The sequence below is a fragment of the Athene noctua genome, chromosome 2 (genome assembly GCF_965140245.1).
Source record: "Athene noctua chromosome 2, bAthNoc1.hap1.1, whole genome shotgun sequence".
NCBI classification, from domain to species: Eukaryota; Metazoa; Chordata; class Aves; order Strigiformes; family Strigidae; genus Athene; species Athene noctua.
Window position 1 is genome coordinate 165,831,707 of NC_134038.1, and position 18,349 is coordinate 165,850,055.

Here is an 18,349-nt window from a genome sequence, read left to right on the forward strand (position 1 = left end):
GCGTGTGCATGCCCACATCTAAAGTAAAATTGGATTGTGGATATTGAGGAAAAGGAAAAAAAGTTAAATATCCTGGGATGTCTTTCTGAGAAATCATCTTTTGTGATCAGAAAGTCATCCCCTCCCACTCAAAACAAGTTGAGTGTCTGTGGTACCTTTTTGTGGTTATCCAAAGGTAATCAGTCCATATGTCGAGGTTCTGGAGAATGAGTTCATTTCCTCCAGTAACAACTGATAAAGACCGAAGAGTATTTTCCGTACGCAGCTGCTGTCTAACCTGTATTTCAATGACCTATCTTCAACAGGAAGAAGAACAAATCTCACCGGGATATTAAGCGAATGCTATGTGAATGCCCTCCTCTCTCCAAAGAAGAGCGAGCTCAGGGAGAGGTTGCTTGTGGAGAAGACTGTCTCAATCGCCTGCTCATGATAGAGTGGTGAGTAGCGTTTCCAGAGGAGGAGTTCCAGAGGAATTGCCAGAGTTGGACAGTGTTGTCTGTGAGAGACTTGGGAGTCCCTCAAATAATCCAGACTTCCCTGGATAGTGGCAGTGGCCTGTCTGTGCACTCTCATTTTCACAGAAAAGCCCTTGAAGCTCCTCCGGCCCAACCATGAACCTCACCCTGACCGTTCCTAACTCCACCAGATCCCTCAGCGCTGGGTCAGCCTGACTCTTCAACCCCTCCAGGGATCCTGGGGACTCCTCCCCTGCCCTGGGCAGCCCATTCCAATGCCCAACAGCCCCTTCTGCACAGAAATCCTTCCTCAGAGCCAGCCTGACCCTGCCCTGGTGCAGTTTGAGGCCATTCCCTCGGGGCCTGGCGCTGGCTCCTTGGCTCCAGAGACTCATCCCCTGTCTCTGCACCCTCCTGGCAGGGAGTTGCAGAGGGCCAGGAGGTCTCCCCTCAGCCTCCTCTTCTCCAGACTGAACCCCCCCAGTTCCCTCAGCCGCTCCCCAGCAGACCTGTGCTCCAGACCCTGCACCAGCTCCGTTGCCCTTCTCTGGACACGCTCGAGTCATTCAATGGCCTTTTTGGGGTGAGGGGCCCAAAACTGAACCCACTCATCGAGGGGCGGCCTCACCAGTGCCGAGCCCAGGGCTCAGATCCCTTCCCTGTCCCTGCTGGCCACGCTGGTGCTGACACAAGCCAGGATGCCATTGTCCTTCTTGGCCACTTGGGCACACTGCTGGCTCCTGTTTCATTGGCTGGTGTGGAGTGATCCTCAGGACCTACACACCAGCATTGAAATCTGACCTTAGGTCTTCTGCAGGAGGCTGGACTGTAGCAGTCTCCTGTTAAAACCTGCTACAAATGCCTGGAGCCTTCTGCTCCTCAGCCTTGACTCTAGTCCCGCAGAAGTGTGATTGGAGGGACTCAGAAATGCAAATGTATGACACCAAAAGTGTAGCAGCATTCGCATTCCGAATGTTTTTATCTTCCTTCCCAAAATAAATTGTCTGCATTTGCATGTTGACAGTCAGATGGTTGTGCTTTTTATAGCAAAACATGCTTGAAGGTTTTACACTGAATTTATTATGGTTCCTTGGTATTTTTTTCCCATCTGAGCTGTTTCTGTTATCACTGTTGTCCTGCTGGGAACTGATTTGTTCCATTTCCTTCCCTTAGTTCTTCCAGGTGCCCGAACGGTGACTACTGCTCCAACAGGCGCTTCCAGAAGAAGCAGCATGCGGATGTTGAAGTGATCCTCACTGAGAAGAAAGGCTGGGGCCTGAGAGCTGCCAAAGATCTGCCATCGTAAGCCTTTGCTCTTCAAATGACGTCTTCATCCTATTTTACTCCCTCATGAAGGGAAAATAAGTTGCTTGCATTTTCTTAGTTTCACTGACATTAGTAGATTTGCTGATGTTCTTCCAGCTCCATATGCTGGCCTTGTCCTCTGTCAGGTGTCCCTTTTAGTTATTGGCACTTACTAATTACACTTTAGATTTCCCACTCTGTTTTTGCTGTCACCTCTTCTCATTAGTTTCTGACTGTCTTGCTGTGGTTTCATCTTGTGTTTAATCTGTCTTCCCTTCATTCTCTGTCCCCAGTATATGGTGTCAGGAGCACACGCTCTGGTTGTGTCTCTTCTGTTCCCACCACTGCAAGACTTACCCTCTTCTTTGAGTCCTCCTCCCTGTTGGACAACATGAAGATCCCCTGGGGAATCTTTCTTCCCTCATTAGCCTGTTGCTAGTACTTCTAAATGCTGGTTTGGCATCAGCCCTGCTTACAGATCCAAGCCTGTGTTTGACTCATCTCTCTTTCACTAAAGCCAGGTGTTACTTGCCCATTGTGCCTGGATTGGTGCCTTTATTGACACTCCTTGGCACAGAGGAGCTGGTGGGACTTGAATGCAGGGGTTGTGTGGTGTTTGAGCCTGTTGGCAGCAGGATGGATGCTGATATTTTTGGCATTACAGTCCTGTCTGGAGACTGTTGTACTCAAAAAATGAGAGTGGCTGGGAGGAGGAGTAGTGCTGGGTACATTTTGCTCTCTAGGTGTGAGTGCAAGGAGCAGGTATGAGATGGGAATGCCTTCTCACCTCTAGGGTAGGTCAAGGAGTTGCCTTCTGCCTTGCTGAGCCAGTGCTTTCTCATACTCCCAGCAGTAAAAAGAGCTTTAGGTGAGGCCATGAGAGAAGAGAGAGGTGTTAGGACATTCAGAGAGCTGCTGGAGTGGCTGCGGTGAGCTGACCCGCTCCTATGGCTAGCAAAACCTGGGTGGATTTTTCTCCCCCAGTTTCAGGCCTCACCATTTGTGTGTAGGTCGTGTGGGTGTGGGTGTCCTCTTAGATCCATGCAGGGTGAGCAGAAGTTGGTTGTGCTGCTCTGCAGATGAATGCCAGACCTTGCTGAAGAAATTGCTGGAGTGTCTTGCTGTGGAGAAGCAGTGCCACGGGCTCCCTTTCACCAAGCTCCCATTTCCATCTCAAAAGGCTGTGGGATGGGCCTGGTGAGTCTGTTCAGTCTCAAGTGTGGCAGAGACTGAGCTTCAAGACAATCTGCCTAGAACTTAATTGTGCAAAGATTTTCTGTAACTCTGGATATTTTAGTGAGTTTCCGTGGAAACTCTTTGATTTTTTTTTAATATTTTTTTTTTCTTTCTGTTGAAGACGAAGAGTTCTGCTGAGGAATCCAGCAATGTTTCTGACCCTTAAGAAAGCTATAGGTCTTACAGCAGAGTTTTTTACTGCTATATTGAATATATGAGACTAATTCACAGGAAGAAACAGGGAAGAGTTTTGATCGCAGGGAGATATGCCAAGTTATCTAAAATGCAGTGAAAACAATTCTGTGTTTTCAACCCAATATGTTTAACCAAGAGTGCCTTCACACTGTGTTTATGTAAAAGATAACAGCATTAAGTGATGGTTAAACTGAGTGAGCGCTCTCCATCACTGTTCTGTTGCACAGCAACTGTATCGAAGAAGAGGGTGAGCATCGTGGCATCTTCTGGCTCCTGATTTTTCCAGATTTGCCAGATAACCTGGGGAGTCTGTGGTGCTGCTGGACCTAACCTGTGCAAGAGCACTGTCTTATTGTGTGTGGAATAACATGTGCCCAGGGAAGTGGTAGCGATGGGGACTGAAGCAGTGCTGCTGCCCTGCATGGAAATATCAAGTCCAGTTTTATATAAAATTTTAGGAGTTTCTTTTGAAAACAAGGTTGTAGTAAGCATTGTGTCTGCTAGGTGGGTTGTGATCAGGAATGTTGAGAAAGATGAGAAGGAGATAGTTGTGAAGACCATCTTGGGTAAGAAGGTAAATAAATCAGGAAGAACAGCAAAAGTATCTACTGCAGTTGGTCTGTGTGTGTGTTGAGGGATTTGGATATAGAGTGATTTAAGTCTGGGGCTGACTGGAGTTGTTTCTGAGTGTGCTATTCTAAAAAGCTGTAGTTTGGAGAGAGATTTGCAATCTGACAGAACATTGCTACAGAGCTAAAGCTTGTCTTGAGAGAAGGCAGCCTTCCCTTGATGGTCATCCCACCAGTAGACAGTCTGTGGACAGTCAAAAATCCCGCCAAGGGTGGAGAAGTTGCCAACCCAGAAGGAGACCTGTCCCACCTTATGTGGGTTTGTTCAGACATACTTCTAACTTGGCTCTCCTTCCTATCCTGCCACTGTACCCCTGTTTCCCAGACTTGGAGTTTTGTGGTTGGGAGTTTGAAGGTAGCTAACCTAAATAAGCAGTGGGTCATCAGAAGACCACTGCTGACACCTTCATGTTGGTATCTGCTAAATGCAGGCTGGGGAGGCATCTAGGAGAGCGATCCAGCTGTGTAATCTGAAGGAACAGATTAGTGTAGCAGAACCTTTTACTGGGTGGACATGGAGATTGGGGGAAGATGGGTGTCACTGACACATGTGGGCTGGAAGGCCACCACGGTACTGCGCAAGGGGCTGGAATTAATGCTGGGAAGGACATGGGGTGAGTGATACCTGCCCAAAACACGGAATGCTTGGTCCAGGTGGAGCTGGGCAGGAGCTTTTGCTTTCCTGGTGCTCTCCTGGTTAAGCACAAGAGAAGAGTTGAGGGTTCAGGGTGAGAATAAGCAAAGGGAAACAGAACAGGTATCAAGAAAGTTGTATCACAATGCATCTTAGAAGACAGGAGGGTTTAAAGCCTGGCTGTGCTGCAGAGTGCAGTCGGTTGGTGTCTGAGCATGTTGATTGCCAGCTGGCTGAACATGAGCCAGCAGTGTGCCCAGGTGGCCAAGAAGGCCAATGGCATCCTGGCTTGTGTCAGCACCAGCGTGGCCAGCAGGGACAGGGAAGGGATCTGAGCCCTGTGCTCGGCACTGGTGAGGCCGCCCCTCGATGAGTGGGTTCAGTTTTGGGCCCCTCACCCCAAAAAGGCCATTGAATGACTCGAGTGTGTCCAGAGAAGGGCAACGGAGCTGGGGCAGGGTCTGGAGCACAGGTCTGCTGGGGAGCGGCTGGGGGAACTGGGGGGGTTCAGTCTGGAGAAGAGGAGGCTGAGGGGAGACCTCCTGGCCCTCTGCAACTCCCTGCCAGGAGGGTGCAGAGAGGGGGGATGAGTCTCTGGAGCCAAGGAGCCAGCGCCAGGCCCTGAGGGAATGGCCTCAAGCTGCCCAGGGCAGGGTCAGGCTGGCTCTGAGGAAGGATTTCTGTGCAGAAGGGGCTGTTGGGCGTTGGAATGGGCTGCCCAGGGCAGGGGGGGGAGTCCCCGGGATCCCTGGAGGGGTTGAAGAGTCAGGTTGACCCAGCGCTGAGGGATCTGGTGGAGTTGGGCACTGTCAGTGCAAGTTGGACTAGATGATCTTCAAGGTCTTTTCCAACCTAGTTGATTCTGTGATTCTGTAGGGGTAGCTAGTTCTTCTTGTCCATCTCTGCCTTTAAATTAATCTTTTCTACATCTAAAAAGGATATTTTATTGACTCTGCATTTCACCCACCCGACCGGGAAGGTGCAGACAGGCTTTCCGTTTCAATTGAGAAAAACCACCTGCCAGCACCTTATCTGAATACTCCTTATTTTCCTCTTCACATCACCCACAAGGTCTTGTTCTTTTACAAACAAAACCTGCTTGAAGGGGAGCTTTGTTTTTGTGTCTGGGCTTTTCGCTGTCATATACCTACCTGTGTGATAGCATAAAATAATAATCAGAATTGCCTGAGATTAAGGCATATAATAATCATAGCTACACCACCAGGATGACCAGGCTGCAAGTTGTATTCAGAGAGCCCATCTCAACAGTGGTTATTTTCTGTTCCTTGGTGTTCCTCGCTTGCAGAGTGATGCTTTTTTTCCTGTTGGGTTTTGCAGCAACACTTTTGTCTTGGAGTATTGTGGAGAAGTGCTGGATCATAAAGAATTCAAGGCTCGTGTTAAGGAATATGCCCGGAACAAGAATATTCACTATTATTTCATGGCCCTGAAGAATGATGAGGTGAGCAGTGTGATTGCTGTGCTTGGCTTCTGCGGAGGCTGGCTTTGTGTTACATCCAGCACCGACTCCCTGTGAACCCACTAAGCAACGTCCTGAATCTATTACAAAGTTTTTCCTAAGGAAAGGAAACTTTGGCCAGCTTTGCCTTGTCATACCTTTTTTTTTTTTTAGCCCATTGCTCAGTTTTAACCTAGTTTCACAGAAGTCTGGTAGCCTAACTCTATCCTAATGTCCTTGGACAGGAGAAATTGTCCTCCCAAGGGAAGATGGAGTATAGCCCATCCCCTCCACACAAGCAAACCTCTGTGGGATAGAACCCATCCCAGCCTGGGGAGATGCTTTAAGCCAAACTCAACCTTCTTGGATGCCCAAGCAAGCCAGTCTAGAAGACACACCAAGCAACCATGTTTCTTTTTTCCCTTTCTCCCAGAACTATGTTAAATCGGGACACTTTTAGCTGGTGGAGTCCCTACGTGCAGCATTACTGTCATTGGAGTATTTATATACCAGAAGTTCCTCATCTTTACTTCGGCTCTGTGGGATCATGGAGCTGCAACGCAGAGCGTGTAGCCTTGCTTACCTTGGGTGATGGGCCCTCCCTTGCTGAGAACAAAGTGTATAAATAGCAGTTTAATATCATATTCTGCTTGTCTCTTCTGTCAAAACTTTTTGGGTCTGGGTAGCTTTACAGTAAATGAGCTAAAAATAGTCAAGAGTGTTATTTTCCTCTTTTTTTTTTTCCCCAGTAAGCAATTTTTGTAGCTGCCGTGGGATTTTTATGTGATCACAAGGGGGCACAGAGGAGTGTTCCCAGCTATAAAAGGGAGGGTGCAGTGATCCAGGAGGAGAGATTTCTATTCGAGTATGATGCCTGTGGCAGAGGTGTTCAGCATCATTTGCCCTCATGATCATCGTACCATGTATCAGAGGGTCAGAAACGTATTAAAAATTCAGGATTCCCCACCCAGCTGAAGATCTCTCTATTAACCTGCAATAAAAACTAAGAACCATGTACCAGTTGCTTAGTGCTCATTTTTTGGGTGCACTTAACACCATTATAGAACCAAATAAAGTTGATAGCTGGAGCAGGGAAGAGCGTGCTGACTTCTACAGGGGTTGTGTTTGAATGTGTGGTGGTTGTCGCTGTGCTGCTTCATATTTCTCCCTGATGTGGAGGGAGGGAAGCATTTCTCTGCATTTGTTGTTTCTTTTCTTTTCAGATAATCGATGCTACCCAGAAAGGAAACTGCTCCCGTTTTATGAACCACAGCTGTGAACCAAACTGCGAGACACAAAAGGTAAACTGCTGGATCAAAGCTTCTCACTTCCACTGCCTTGCGACTTAGCAAGCTCAGAGTGAAAAGCATTTCTCCTTTATGTCTCTTTGTTTTGGGGTTTGTGTTTTTGTTTTTTTTGTTGTTGTTGTAACTTGGTGAAATTGAAACAGCTACCTTTGAAATGGACAAGTTCTGCTGAGCCAGTTAGCACATTTTAAATTTATCAGTGATTGTATTTGAAGGATTAGCTTTGTTAATTTAAAGCAAAACCAGAGTCAAGTCTGGCTTTTGTAATAACTGTCGTAATTTTGTTTTTTCCTTGCTTTAGTGGACTGTGAATGGGCAGCTCAGAGTTGGATTTTTCACCACCAAACTAGTCCCATCAGGCTCAGAGCTGACGTTTGATTACCAGTTCCAGAGATACGGGTACGTTTCAGCTCCCTCTGCTTAAGCTGCTGGAAGTGGGATTTGTGAGTGTTGGTGCAGTGAAAAATAAAACCTGCTGAAAGAAACCATTGCAAAGCCTCGTCTAATAGAGCAGTTGTAAATGAACTGGAATTCCACTATATAAAAAGCTACCTGGATAAAGTTTCTTCCATTTCTAACGCAAGAGATTGGGAGAAGAGTTTCTCGTTGATTTAATATGTCTTTTCCAGTGTCACATTATTACCTTTTTATTCCACCTTATACCATCTTTCCCAGTGGAAATTTCCCAGATAATTATCTTGACTCTTTCTTTCCTCTGTCTAATTATTAATTACCCAAGCTCCAGACTTTGCAGTACTCTAAAATAATGCCTCTTCTTCCCCACCCACCCCTGTTTTATGACTTTGCAAATACTTGCAGAGCTGTAAAACCCCAACAGATAGCACCTTCCCTCTTCCTGTCTGACTCCAGAAGTGCAGATGTGCAAGTTCCAGCGTGGGCTTTGGCTCCCCTCTCTAAACCTGAGCCTAATATTTTTATATTACTGCTTGTCCAGGTGTATGGGGAAGTATTTCCCTCTCTTTATTGTGATTAGCACAAAATAGCATCTGACAGGCTTGAAGCAACATGTAATTAGGGGATTAATTATAGATCTGTTTTATAATCCCTAAGATTTTTTTAACCGAATACAGTGGTTCAAGGAGTGTCTCTTCCTTTTCACAGAATGACAGAATCATTCAGGTTGCAAAAGACCCCTGGGATCATCGAGTCCAACCCTCAGCCCGACTCTACAAAGTTCTCCCCTACCCCACATCCACCCACAGCTCATCCAAACGGCCCTTAAACACCCCCAGGGATGGGGACTCCCCCCCCTCCCTGGGCAGCCTATTCCACTCTCTGACCACTCTTGCTGGGAAAAAATTTTTCCTAATGTCCAGTCTGAACCTCCTCTGCTGCAGCTTAAAGCCGTCCCCTCTTGTTATTATTACCTTCTGGATCTGGTCTTATGCAACACTATGGCTCTTTATATGTGCAGAAGAATCAGAAACGCATTTTTAGTTGTATTACAAAGTTACTTGTGCTAAAGTGTCGGATGCTGTCATGTAGTTTTCTGGTTCAAACTTGTAGGAAGGCAATGTCATGTAGTATGCAGTCTGTATAACCATGATTTTATTTTTATCTGTATAGCTCAGTCAGAATTATTACGGTTTCATATTATGGTCCTGTTAGGGCCTCTCTGATGGAGAATCATTTTGTTGTATTGTTCCATTTTAATATCTCACATATTTGAGTTCAGTTGGAGGTTTTCAGCTCTTATCTCTCGGGCATCCTTCCTGAACTCAGGTTCTGCTTCACAGAAGATCCTGCAGTTGAGCTTCCCTGGTTTTTACTGCTGGTACAGCAGAGCCACATTCCTCCAGTGGGTTATGCACATTTCAAGAGGAAAACCCGTTCTCCCAAGCAGTTGTGGTGTATAGTTTAAAATTTGTGGTATGCGAAGTAGAAAATACAAAGGCTTTGTTGAAATATTGCCTGAATATAATGTAATTTCAATTTCTTCTGCTCTCCATGGCTGTATATCCATGCCAACAAACATCTTCCACCTGAATCTTGCTACTTCCATGAATCCCCAGCCCATGCTTTATTCTGTTTCAAGGTATAAAATGCAAGCCTTTTTCCTGATGGATATATAATCTTGTTTATATATTCATCAGAAAAATTAATATATCGATTGCAATGTGTGGTAAGAAGTGAGGAGACTCAAGAGCCTCACCTTTTCATTTCTGGTTCTTAACCTACAAAGAGCCTGGAAGTGAAGCTCAGCTGAGACAACACAGGATCATGGTAGCTATGTAAGAAATAAAGATATTGTTTGAATTTTCAGTGGCCAGAAAGGCCTTGCCATGCAGAGAAGTTCTTGTCCCTTTCTTCTGAGAATGCACTTAAGAGTATGGAAAAATAACTCGCTGTGGGTGCAGTTGATGGGTTATTAAACTGCTCTGTTGCTTGTGCCCACCAACAGCAAAGAGGCTCAGAAATGTTTCTGTGGCTCAGCCAACTGCCGGGGTTACCTGGGAGGAGAGAACAGGGTCAGCATCCGAGCTGCTGGAGGGAAAATGAAAAAGGAGCGCTCCCGTAAGAAGGACTCGGTGAGTCTTGATTCTCCTTTGCCGTGTGTGTTTCAATTTATTTCAAAGAGTAACAGCAACCAAGGGTTGACCGTGGGCATGATCCTCTCTGTGTGAATCTTCAGGTCACTCCTATAGTCGTCTTCTGTGGTGACTCCTGGTGACCTCAAGGTTCAGTCTTTTCCATAGAGGTATTTGTTAATTTTATTTCACAGGGGCCCTCAATACTTCTGCTTTCTTGGAGCTTTAGTTAAATCTGTATTTCTTTTTGCTGGCTTACCACAAAGTCCTACCAGAGAGGGACTTTCACGCATACACTCTCTGGTCATCAATACTGTCTGCTCCTAAAAAGCATAAATTCTATGTGGTTTTAAAAATTTGGATTGTGTTGACTGATTTTTAAACGTCGGTGAAAGATGGGCAATACTGGCTTTGCCATTCAGGACATTACCTGAAATTTGACAGCTGAAAGGGTGCAGATGTTTCCCATCTCCAGGCTGGGATGTGAAATTTGAATCTCTTAATTGCTTTGGCCTAGAGGCAAGTCAGCTTCCAGGAGGAACTTGTACGAACATGTGTCTTATTTGTGCTGACTTCAGTTATAGTTGTGTTTGCAGATGGACGTGAATGAAATACCTAACTTAAATCCAGACTTCTTTTTAGTCTTTTTATAGCTTTTCACGCATGTAATGTTCCTTGAGTGGTTCTGTGAACTTTCTCCCCACATTGAATGGCAGGGGTTGGTTCACAGGGTAGATGTAGGAAACTGTCCAAAGCAGTCAAAAGGAGGTTTTTCCTTGGGTGCAGGCTGCTGTGAGAAACTGCACAGGCTCTTTTTGCTTCCTACAAGATGTAATTGTTCTGTCCTTGAAGATTCCTACAGATAAAATTTGTTACCTGCTCTTTTGGGAGAAGCTACCTTTAAAAGTGCCAGCTTCATTTTTATTTACTGTATCGGAGAGTCAGGAGGCCCAGAAATTACTTATAAGTCATTTATAAGGTGCTTTAAAATGCTAATTGGTGGCACTGAGCAGTAGGCTAAATTACAAATGTTGGTATTTTGGTGTCTGCGTTGAGAGGAATGTATCTCTGGTTGTAAAGATTATAAATACCCCTTAGGTATTTAAAGAAGTAAATCTATCTGCAATTAAAGATAATCTCTTAGTGCACATCTGTTTTCTTGTGACTGGGAGTATTTTGGTGCACGCACCTGGAATTTCCTCTGTGCAGAGACAGATGTGTACATCTAAAACGTGCTGTTCATTAGGGGGAAGTGGATGTTGAGAGTCAGGAGATTCCTGCCTGTTGTGTGTGTGCCAGCCAGGAGCAGGACTAGCTGCCCTCTGTCCCCAGGATGGACAGAACTGGTGGGAGCAGTGTGCTCTTGTGCAGGATTTGAGGTCTTAAAAAACCCACCAAATTAAGCCAGATGAAAGAAACCCAACTACATTCTGTCAAATTAAAGCCAGGCTGCTTTTCCATATGGGCAAATTGCTCGGGAGAGGCTTTTCCAGGCTCTCAAAGCCACGGGAATGGATTATCTCTGCCATCACGTAGGGTGGCATGAGCCTGACACGACCTATGAGTTGTTTTTCCTTTGGCTGTGGTAGGTGGATGGGGAGCTGGAAGCACTGCTGGAGAACGGAGAGGGTCTCTCTGATAAAAACCAAGTTCTCAGCTTGTCCCGGCTGATGGTTCGGATTGAAACGCTGGAGCAGAAGCTCACCTGCCTCAAACTCATCCAGGTAAGGAGGACCCAGCTGCAGGGGAGGGATCCACATCCTGTTAAAGCAGTGTCCTTGGAGCTCTCCTTAGAGGAAGGGAGGGAAGCATCCCAAGCATGAGCCAGGCTGTTCCGCTTGCTTTCCGGATCATGTGTCATCTCCACCCTTTGCTTGTTTGATATTTGGTGGAACTTGGCCTGGGTGGAGATGCAAAACACCCATTTCTGGAAGCAAATAAATGCTTTGTACATAAGGGTTTAGAGAGTAAACGAGTCGTTTGTCAGCTTAAAACGACAGCTGTCTTATCACTAAAATTATCCTGTGTTTTCACCTCTTGGCTGAGTGCAGATGAGCTGCAGCCAGTTTTCTGTGCAATCCATTATCGTTAAGTTTGATTCCCCAGCATGAGCTGTACATCGGGTAATGGTTATAACAGTTCTGCTGCATGTGTTACTGCTCCTAACCCAGCAGTTATGCCCACTTAAATGACATTAGGTGCGCTGGTCCTTGTCAGGGGCCTGGTTCTGGCTTGTGCAGTGAGTCTGACAGGTAACACCAGCCCAGTTGAGCAGTTAGCCATGTTAGCCTCCGCAAATCAAAGGATTGGGGTTTTTTTTTGCCTGTAAGTCTCTGACCATTCCCATGGATTCTTTCAAAACTTTGGCTTGTCCAGAACACGCACTCGCAGTCCTGCCTGAAGTCCTTCCTGGAGTGTCACGGCTTGTCTCTCCTCTGGATTTGGATGACAGAGCTGGGCGATGGGAGGGGAAGCACTGCCAACAACCTGAAGTTGCAGCTGGAGGTCAGTGGTTTGAAGCTTTCCTAGCAGCACTGCTAATTACTCAGAAGCACGATGATTTTCTTTTTTTTTTTTTTGTACATATTATATGCCAAGTGTTCGTGAAAACAAACTACAGGTATCCTCAGAACTACAGCCTTAAACTTCTGCTTTAAGGGAAATCCTTAATATGTGGAAAGAATTTGCTCTTGTGGTTTTTCTTAGATTTCTGAGTTAGTGACATGAGCCAGACATAAAGATTGTTGCCGTTGCTGTTTAGTCCATAGTGAACCGCACAGGGAATTTGAGGTATTGACAGTCTGAGCTGGAACTTGAATGTCTCTGGTTTTTATATGCGCTGTGGCGTTGCATGTAAAAAGACATCTGGAAGTTCCTGTAGTAAAGACGCTTCTACAAGAATGTTGCTGTGCAGTTTGGAGAGGTGCAGCTGGTCCTGCATCCCGAGCAAGAAAGCAGAAGCCAAGTGAGCTCTAGAGCTCAGGGCGCCTCCTCTGCTGAATTCACCTTTATTCTGCAAAGATCCCTCCCAACCCTGCTTCCTGAGATCAGCATGGTTTTCCTCCAAGCATTTCTGGATGAGTTGTGTCCTACTCAGGTCTTTCTTCACTGCGGGTTTAGGTGCCTGTTCCCTCTCTTGTTATCAGAAGATGAAGAGCTGTCTGTGTGTGCTTTTGTAAACCTTCAATTCGTGGGGTAGGATGAGGGTACTGTGAGGTTTTTGGAGCCTAACTTGACACCAGGTCTAATGAGATGTCTTCTGTGCTTCTCTTGAAGTGCCTGTGTGCTGGTGGTGAGAGGGACAGCAGGTCTGTACACTCAGCAGCATGTCCTGTGGGAAGGCCACCCTTCCCACCGCCTGGTCCTCATCCATCCTTTCTTAGAGAAAGTTTTGTCTGTAAATACCTGGAAAACTTCAGTGCTGTTGGGTTAGGGGTCTCTGATGTCAAGTTAGAGCTTGCTGACTTGTAGGGTTTGAGTAGACCTACCCATCCTTCATCTAGAGCTTGCTGACTTATAGGGTTTGAGTAGACCTACCCATCCTTCATCTAGAGTTGTTGACTTGGAGGGTTTGAGTAGACCTACCCATCCTTCACCTGCCTCGTGCTGTGCAGAGCATGTTGTTGCCGGTGGGCCGTGTACAAGGCCACAGATCCAGTGGGTGCCTCCAGTTTTCTCTCCTGCTGATGTGATGTGGCTTTTCAGTACTTACAGCCCAAGCAGAAGTGCTTGGCAGCTGCAGGGTCAGGTTCCTCTTGCCATGGTGCATCACCCCTGTGTAGCTGTATGGAGGGACACTTGCTCATGAGGCTACAGAAAGATCTTTTGAGACCAAATGTACAAGGACTGAGTTAATCTGTTGCAGTAACCACTCTTAGGAAGGAGCTGAGCTCCTTTGAGACTGCAGTAGTTTCTCCTTTGAGGTAGGTAGAATCCATCCCATGATCTTAGGGAGTTTCAGGGCTTAATTTTTGTACACGTAGTGCCTGCTCACCTTGATCGCTGACATAGAGGTGCTGTGGCACTGCAGAGCTTCTAGGTAGCTCAGCTCCAACTTGTCTTTGACCTTTAGCTTTGGAGAAATCAGTGGTTAAGTTAAGGTTAGACTGGTTTTCCCTTGGAATAGATTCAGGTGCTCAGCCTTGTTGATCACAAACCTAGAGCTGCTCCCCTCAAGCTTCAAGAGGGAAACTGAATTGATGTGGTAGTGGTGGTTTCATCTCTACTCTCGATGCATCTGGTCATAATACACTGTCAGCTTTGGTGGGGTTTTGTGGATCAGATATTTTCTTTTAAAATCCAGATTATTCTTTACTGAGGTGCAGATGAGGCTTGTCACAGGGCCAGACCACACTGTTTTTTTCCCCCCCCTTTTTAAAAAAACTGTCATTGTTTATAAAAAAAATGATCTTTTGACCATCAGATGCCCATGGCAGAAATCAGTGTAATACTGTAAAATCTGTCCTTCACTCCTGGAGGGCTGGTTTTGAAAGTGGACAAGTTGAAAAGTCCTGTATAAGGGCTGACTGTCTCTTGTTTCAAAAACAGGGATTTGGGCTCTGGTCTTGGGAAAGAGGTTTCTGAAGTCACTTGCTGGATCCTGGAAAGATTGTGCTTGTTTAACTTCTGGTGCTTCTTTCTGTGCCTGTGATCCCTGTTCCCACTGACAGGTTTTGTAAAAGGATTTTGAAGATATTTTCAGTAACTTGATTCTCATCTCAGGCCTTGGACACAACCCATTTGAGGTCAAGCTTTCTGGCTGGTCTCCACACAGTAGCATCTGTACTGTGGTCTTTGGCACTGTCTTGGCTTCATCACCTGGTACCTCCGGGTGTTTCCCAGTGTCCAAAGGAGGATACTTGTTCCTGGGATTGCCTTGCTGGGCACTGGAAGAGTGTTGTGGTACTGGGAGTGCAGGTGCTGGCAACAGCCTCATTTTCTGGCAAGGTTAAATCTGCTGGAAGTGCTGTCAGTATCAGAGATGCTCGCTTTGTCTCATGGTTTGGAGGACTGAAAGAAGCTTCCCAGTTGTCCATTTCTCTTTGTGCTTAAGGTTTAGGTCCTGTCTCCCTCCCACTGAAGCTGGTAATGCTCCAACTTCTGCTACAGCACAGGGCACCTCTGTCAGGCGAGGAAAAAGATTTCCCAGTATTGGTTTGCAAGCTTTTTTGGGTTGGTCTCTTCTTGTTTGATTTCTGATGTATCTTTATGCTTCTGATCAGGTTTTCCTTCTTGTATTCTATGTAACTGTTGTATTGATTTCTCTAGGAATGGGTCTGGCCAACTGTAAGCGTCTGAGCTCTTTGAAATCAGTTTAATTGCATCTAATTGCTAAATGATTTTAATTGCTAAATACTTGTCCTCACTGTTTGCCACCCGCTCACAGTTTATTTGCTCTCAGCAGAAGTTCAGCCTTGAGAAGGGATGCTGCTATCCCCAACCCGTGACCTGTTTCCATCATATAGATATTTACAGAGTTACCTCTTGTGGAGAAAAGGAAATTGTTGCAGGTTGGAGACAGCTTTAAATTCTAATGGCTCTAACGATGTGATTTTTTTTGTCTTTGCCATTAGATTATGAAGACACTAGAGCTCCTGCCTATACCCACCAAGAACATGCTGGAGGAGAGCAAAGTTCTTCCCATTATTCAGCGCTGGGCTCAAACCAAGACTGCTGTCCCGCAGCTCAGTGAAGGAGATGGCTACTCGAGTGAGAACACCTCACGGGCTCACACGCCGCTCAACACGCCAGATCTTTCCACCAAGCAGAGCACGGAAGGTGACACGGACACCCCTAAGAAGCTGGTGTTCCGAAGGCTGAAAATTATAAGTGAAAACAGCATGGACAGTGCCATCTCGGATACAACCAGTGAGCTGGAAGGGAAGGAGGGCAAAGAGGACCTGGACCAGCTGGAGAACACCCCGATGGAGGTGTCAGAGGAGCAGCAGCAGCAGCAGGAGATCAAAGCTGCTGTGGAAGCACCAGTGGAGAGCAGCAAAGCCCAAGCTGCAGAGCTGGAGGCTGAGCCTGAAGCAGAGGTCAAAGAGAGCAACGGTGCGAAGCTGGAAGAGCCCATTATGATGGAAACACCATCTCAAGACGAAGAGGAAGGTGTATCTGATGTTGAGAGCGAGAGAAGCCAAGAACAAACGGACAAAATTGTGGATGTGAGCGACTTGGCTACCAGGCTGCTCGACAGCTGGAAGGAGCTCAAGGTAAGAGACACCGATCTGCAGCTACACCACCTCTTCTCTTGCTAAGGAAAAGGCAGAGTTGCTTGCGGTCCAGTACAAACAGGGCAAAGTTGTTGTCCTGTTGGTAAATGTTTGACAATTAAGATTGCCTTTTCTACATAAAAGGCCTTCTCCAGGTGCTTCCTCTATACATCCTTTCCTTGCAAACTGCCCTGTGTGTGACTTACTGTAGATTTCCAAGCGTCAGTGTGTTTGTTGCACGCTGAAAACAGCAAATTAATTACATTTGAGCACCACAAAGACACCTTAGTCATTCAGTTACTTTTTTAGGCTGTTCAGGGGAAGGGCAGCTCTAAGGGATTGAGATTCCCTTCTCAAAAAAAAGAGGGTAGTGATAGCACCACAAGCATTTTTGGTTGAAGTGGCCCAGTATCCATCAGTGTTGAAACAAACTGATGGTCTGTCTACTCTTAAATTCAATTATCACAAGAGCATCAGTGTTTCCTTTCCTGTAAACATCTGCTTTTCATCTGCAATGTATGGAGCCTCCAGAAACCGGTCTGTTGGCCATATTCCATTCTCTTGTTGGCAGTTTTAGTGCTGGGTGTTTGCAGTTGGTGTTTAGATCAGATTCATGGGTGTTATTTGAGCCTTTAAAGACTGCTAGAGCATGGAATTGTTCACGGTTTCACTCCTGTCAAGGTTTTCCTTGAGCAGATAACTTTAAGGGAAGGGTTTGGTGGCTGCAGGCTGCCTTGTCTCCTCCAGAATCAAGCCCCTGTCCCCACGCAGCGTAGGTGGACAGCTTGCTCCATCTTCAGCCAACAGCTTTTTTTGCTGGGGCGCATTATGATGCTTCAGTCCAATGCCTCAGGCATTTCCTGGGGTTTCTTTAGGCCTTTGGAAACTCCTCGCCCATCTGCTGCTTCTGTAGGATTAAATTCCTTTATATTATATTTGAGAGCAAGAAGGGTGGGAGCCTTTAATAAGTGTAAAAGCAGCATTTGCTGACAATCTGGCAAAGGAATGGAAGGTGCTGCCGTGCTTCTGGCATGGTGTGGGCTTGGTGGAAAAGGTCATGGAGGGTCTTCTGCCCTTCTCTTAATCAAGCGTCCACCCAGTTTTAATTATTGGAAGTAGTCTCTAAGCAAATTTGTGTTTTATAACGCATCACATAGCTAAAGAGTTTATTTACCCACTGAATTTGGTAATGAGTGATGTTTTAGAAGAGACTAATAGAAATAATGGGTGTTAGAACGTACTGCAGCACCACATGCAGGTGGGATGACCACAGCAAGCTTTGAGTCCGTGAGCCTTTGCTTGTACCTTTGCTTGACTGTAGCTACAAGCATTAGCATTTATAAAAACGCGTCTAGAGATTTACATAAGACTTAAGAGAAATCTTGCCTTAATCTCTGAATTTTTCAGAAGAATCAAATACTCTTGAACATTTGCAGAATTTGAGCATAATTATTTGTGCCATAAATCTTAGTGGGAGAAGAGGTGAGACTTTACTCTACAGACAACTAGAAAGTGTTTCTATAGAGAAATCAGGTTGTGTTTTGTTTTGGTTTTTTTTTCCCCCCCTCCCCTCTTTACCGGGTGAATCTGATTGTTTACTAGATTTTAATTTGCAGACTCTTAAAATTTGTGTGGGCCACACGATTTTCTTTATTGAAGCGACACTGTCAGGTTGAATTTACGGTTAAATTGAAAGAAGTCTTTTCCCATGCATTGCTAATACCTGGTATTGTTTAAACTGAAAGCTAAGTCAAGTCTCAGTCCTGCATTGCTTTGGAGATAGACTTGTTTTGGACTGCTGAGACTCGTTTTTCTGTTTAGAACTGGATGTGTTTGCTTCCTGGATCACATGCTGCTGTGTTTAAACTTGAAACAGCACAGAAAAAAATGTTGAAAAGACTAATGAAAAATGTGAAATTCCACAAAACAAGCGACTCCCCCAAAATGTTGGTTTGAGACCAAATTTGATCTGACAGTTGTCATTTTATCACCAAGGCTTGTGCTTTCTTTTGAGCTTGGAGGAGCTCAGCCTTGGGTATCTAGAGACTTCTGCTGAAGCTCATGGAGTCACAGCCTGTTGCTGTTTAACATGTGGATTCACATCCTCTCTGTGTACTTAATTAATTAACCTCAGTTTGTTGCAAGGATGCTAATAGCCTGCTGCAGCGTGTGTGTCTGGTCGTAGGGACAGGGTTGTATCTCACAAGCCCTAGGAAATCCAACCCTAAAAATCAGAATCATGCCATGGCTCTGTGAAAACTCATTTCTCTCCTGTAAAGCATTTGTGGGGAAACTCTGACCTGGGGATTCATTCTGTTCTGGACTTTATCATGGCACTAAGAGTTAACTGCTTCTGTCCGACTCT

At 45.7% G+C, this 18,349-nt stretch overlaps 1 protein-coding gene across 1 annotated transcript in view; it reads left to right on the plus strand.

Moving 5' to 3' along the window:
- The window catches only part of SETD2 (SET domain containing 2, histone lysine methyltransferase), a 71,578-nt gene that overhangs the window by 24,963 nt on the left and 28,266 nt on the right, over positions 1-18,349 (plus strand). The window contains exons 4-12 of the mRNA XM_074901060.1: positions 306-437; positions 1,629-1,757; positions 5,793-5,916; positions 7,137-7,214; positions 7,522-7,619; positions 9,643-9,769; positions 11,359-11,493; positions 12,146-12,274; positions 15,343-15,984. Of these exons, the coding sequence (XP_074757161.1) occupies positions 306-437; positions 1,629-1,757; positions 5,793-5,916; positions 7,137-7,214; positions 7,522-7,619; positions 9,643-9,769; positions 11,359-11,493; positions 12,146-12,274; positions 15,343-15,984 (1,594 nt within the window). The remainder of the gene's footprint in view (positions 1-305; positions 438-1,628; positions 1,758-5,792; positions 5,917-7,136; positions 7,215-7,521; positions 7,620-9,642; positions 9,770-11,358; positions 11,494-12,145; positions 12,275-15,342; positions 15,985-18,349) is intronic.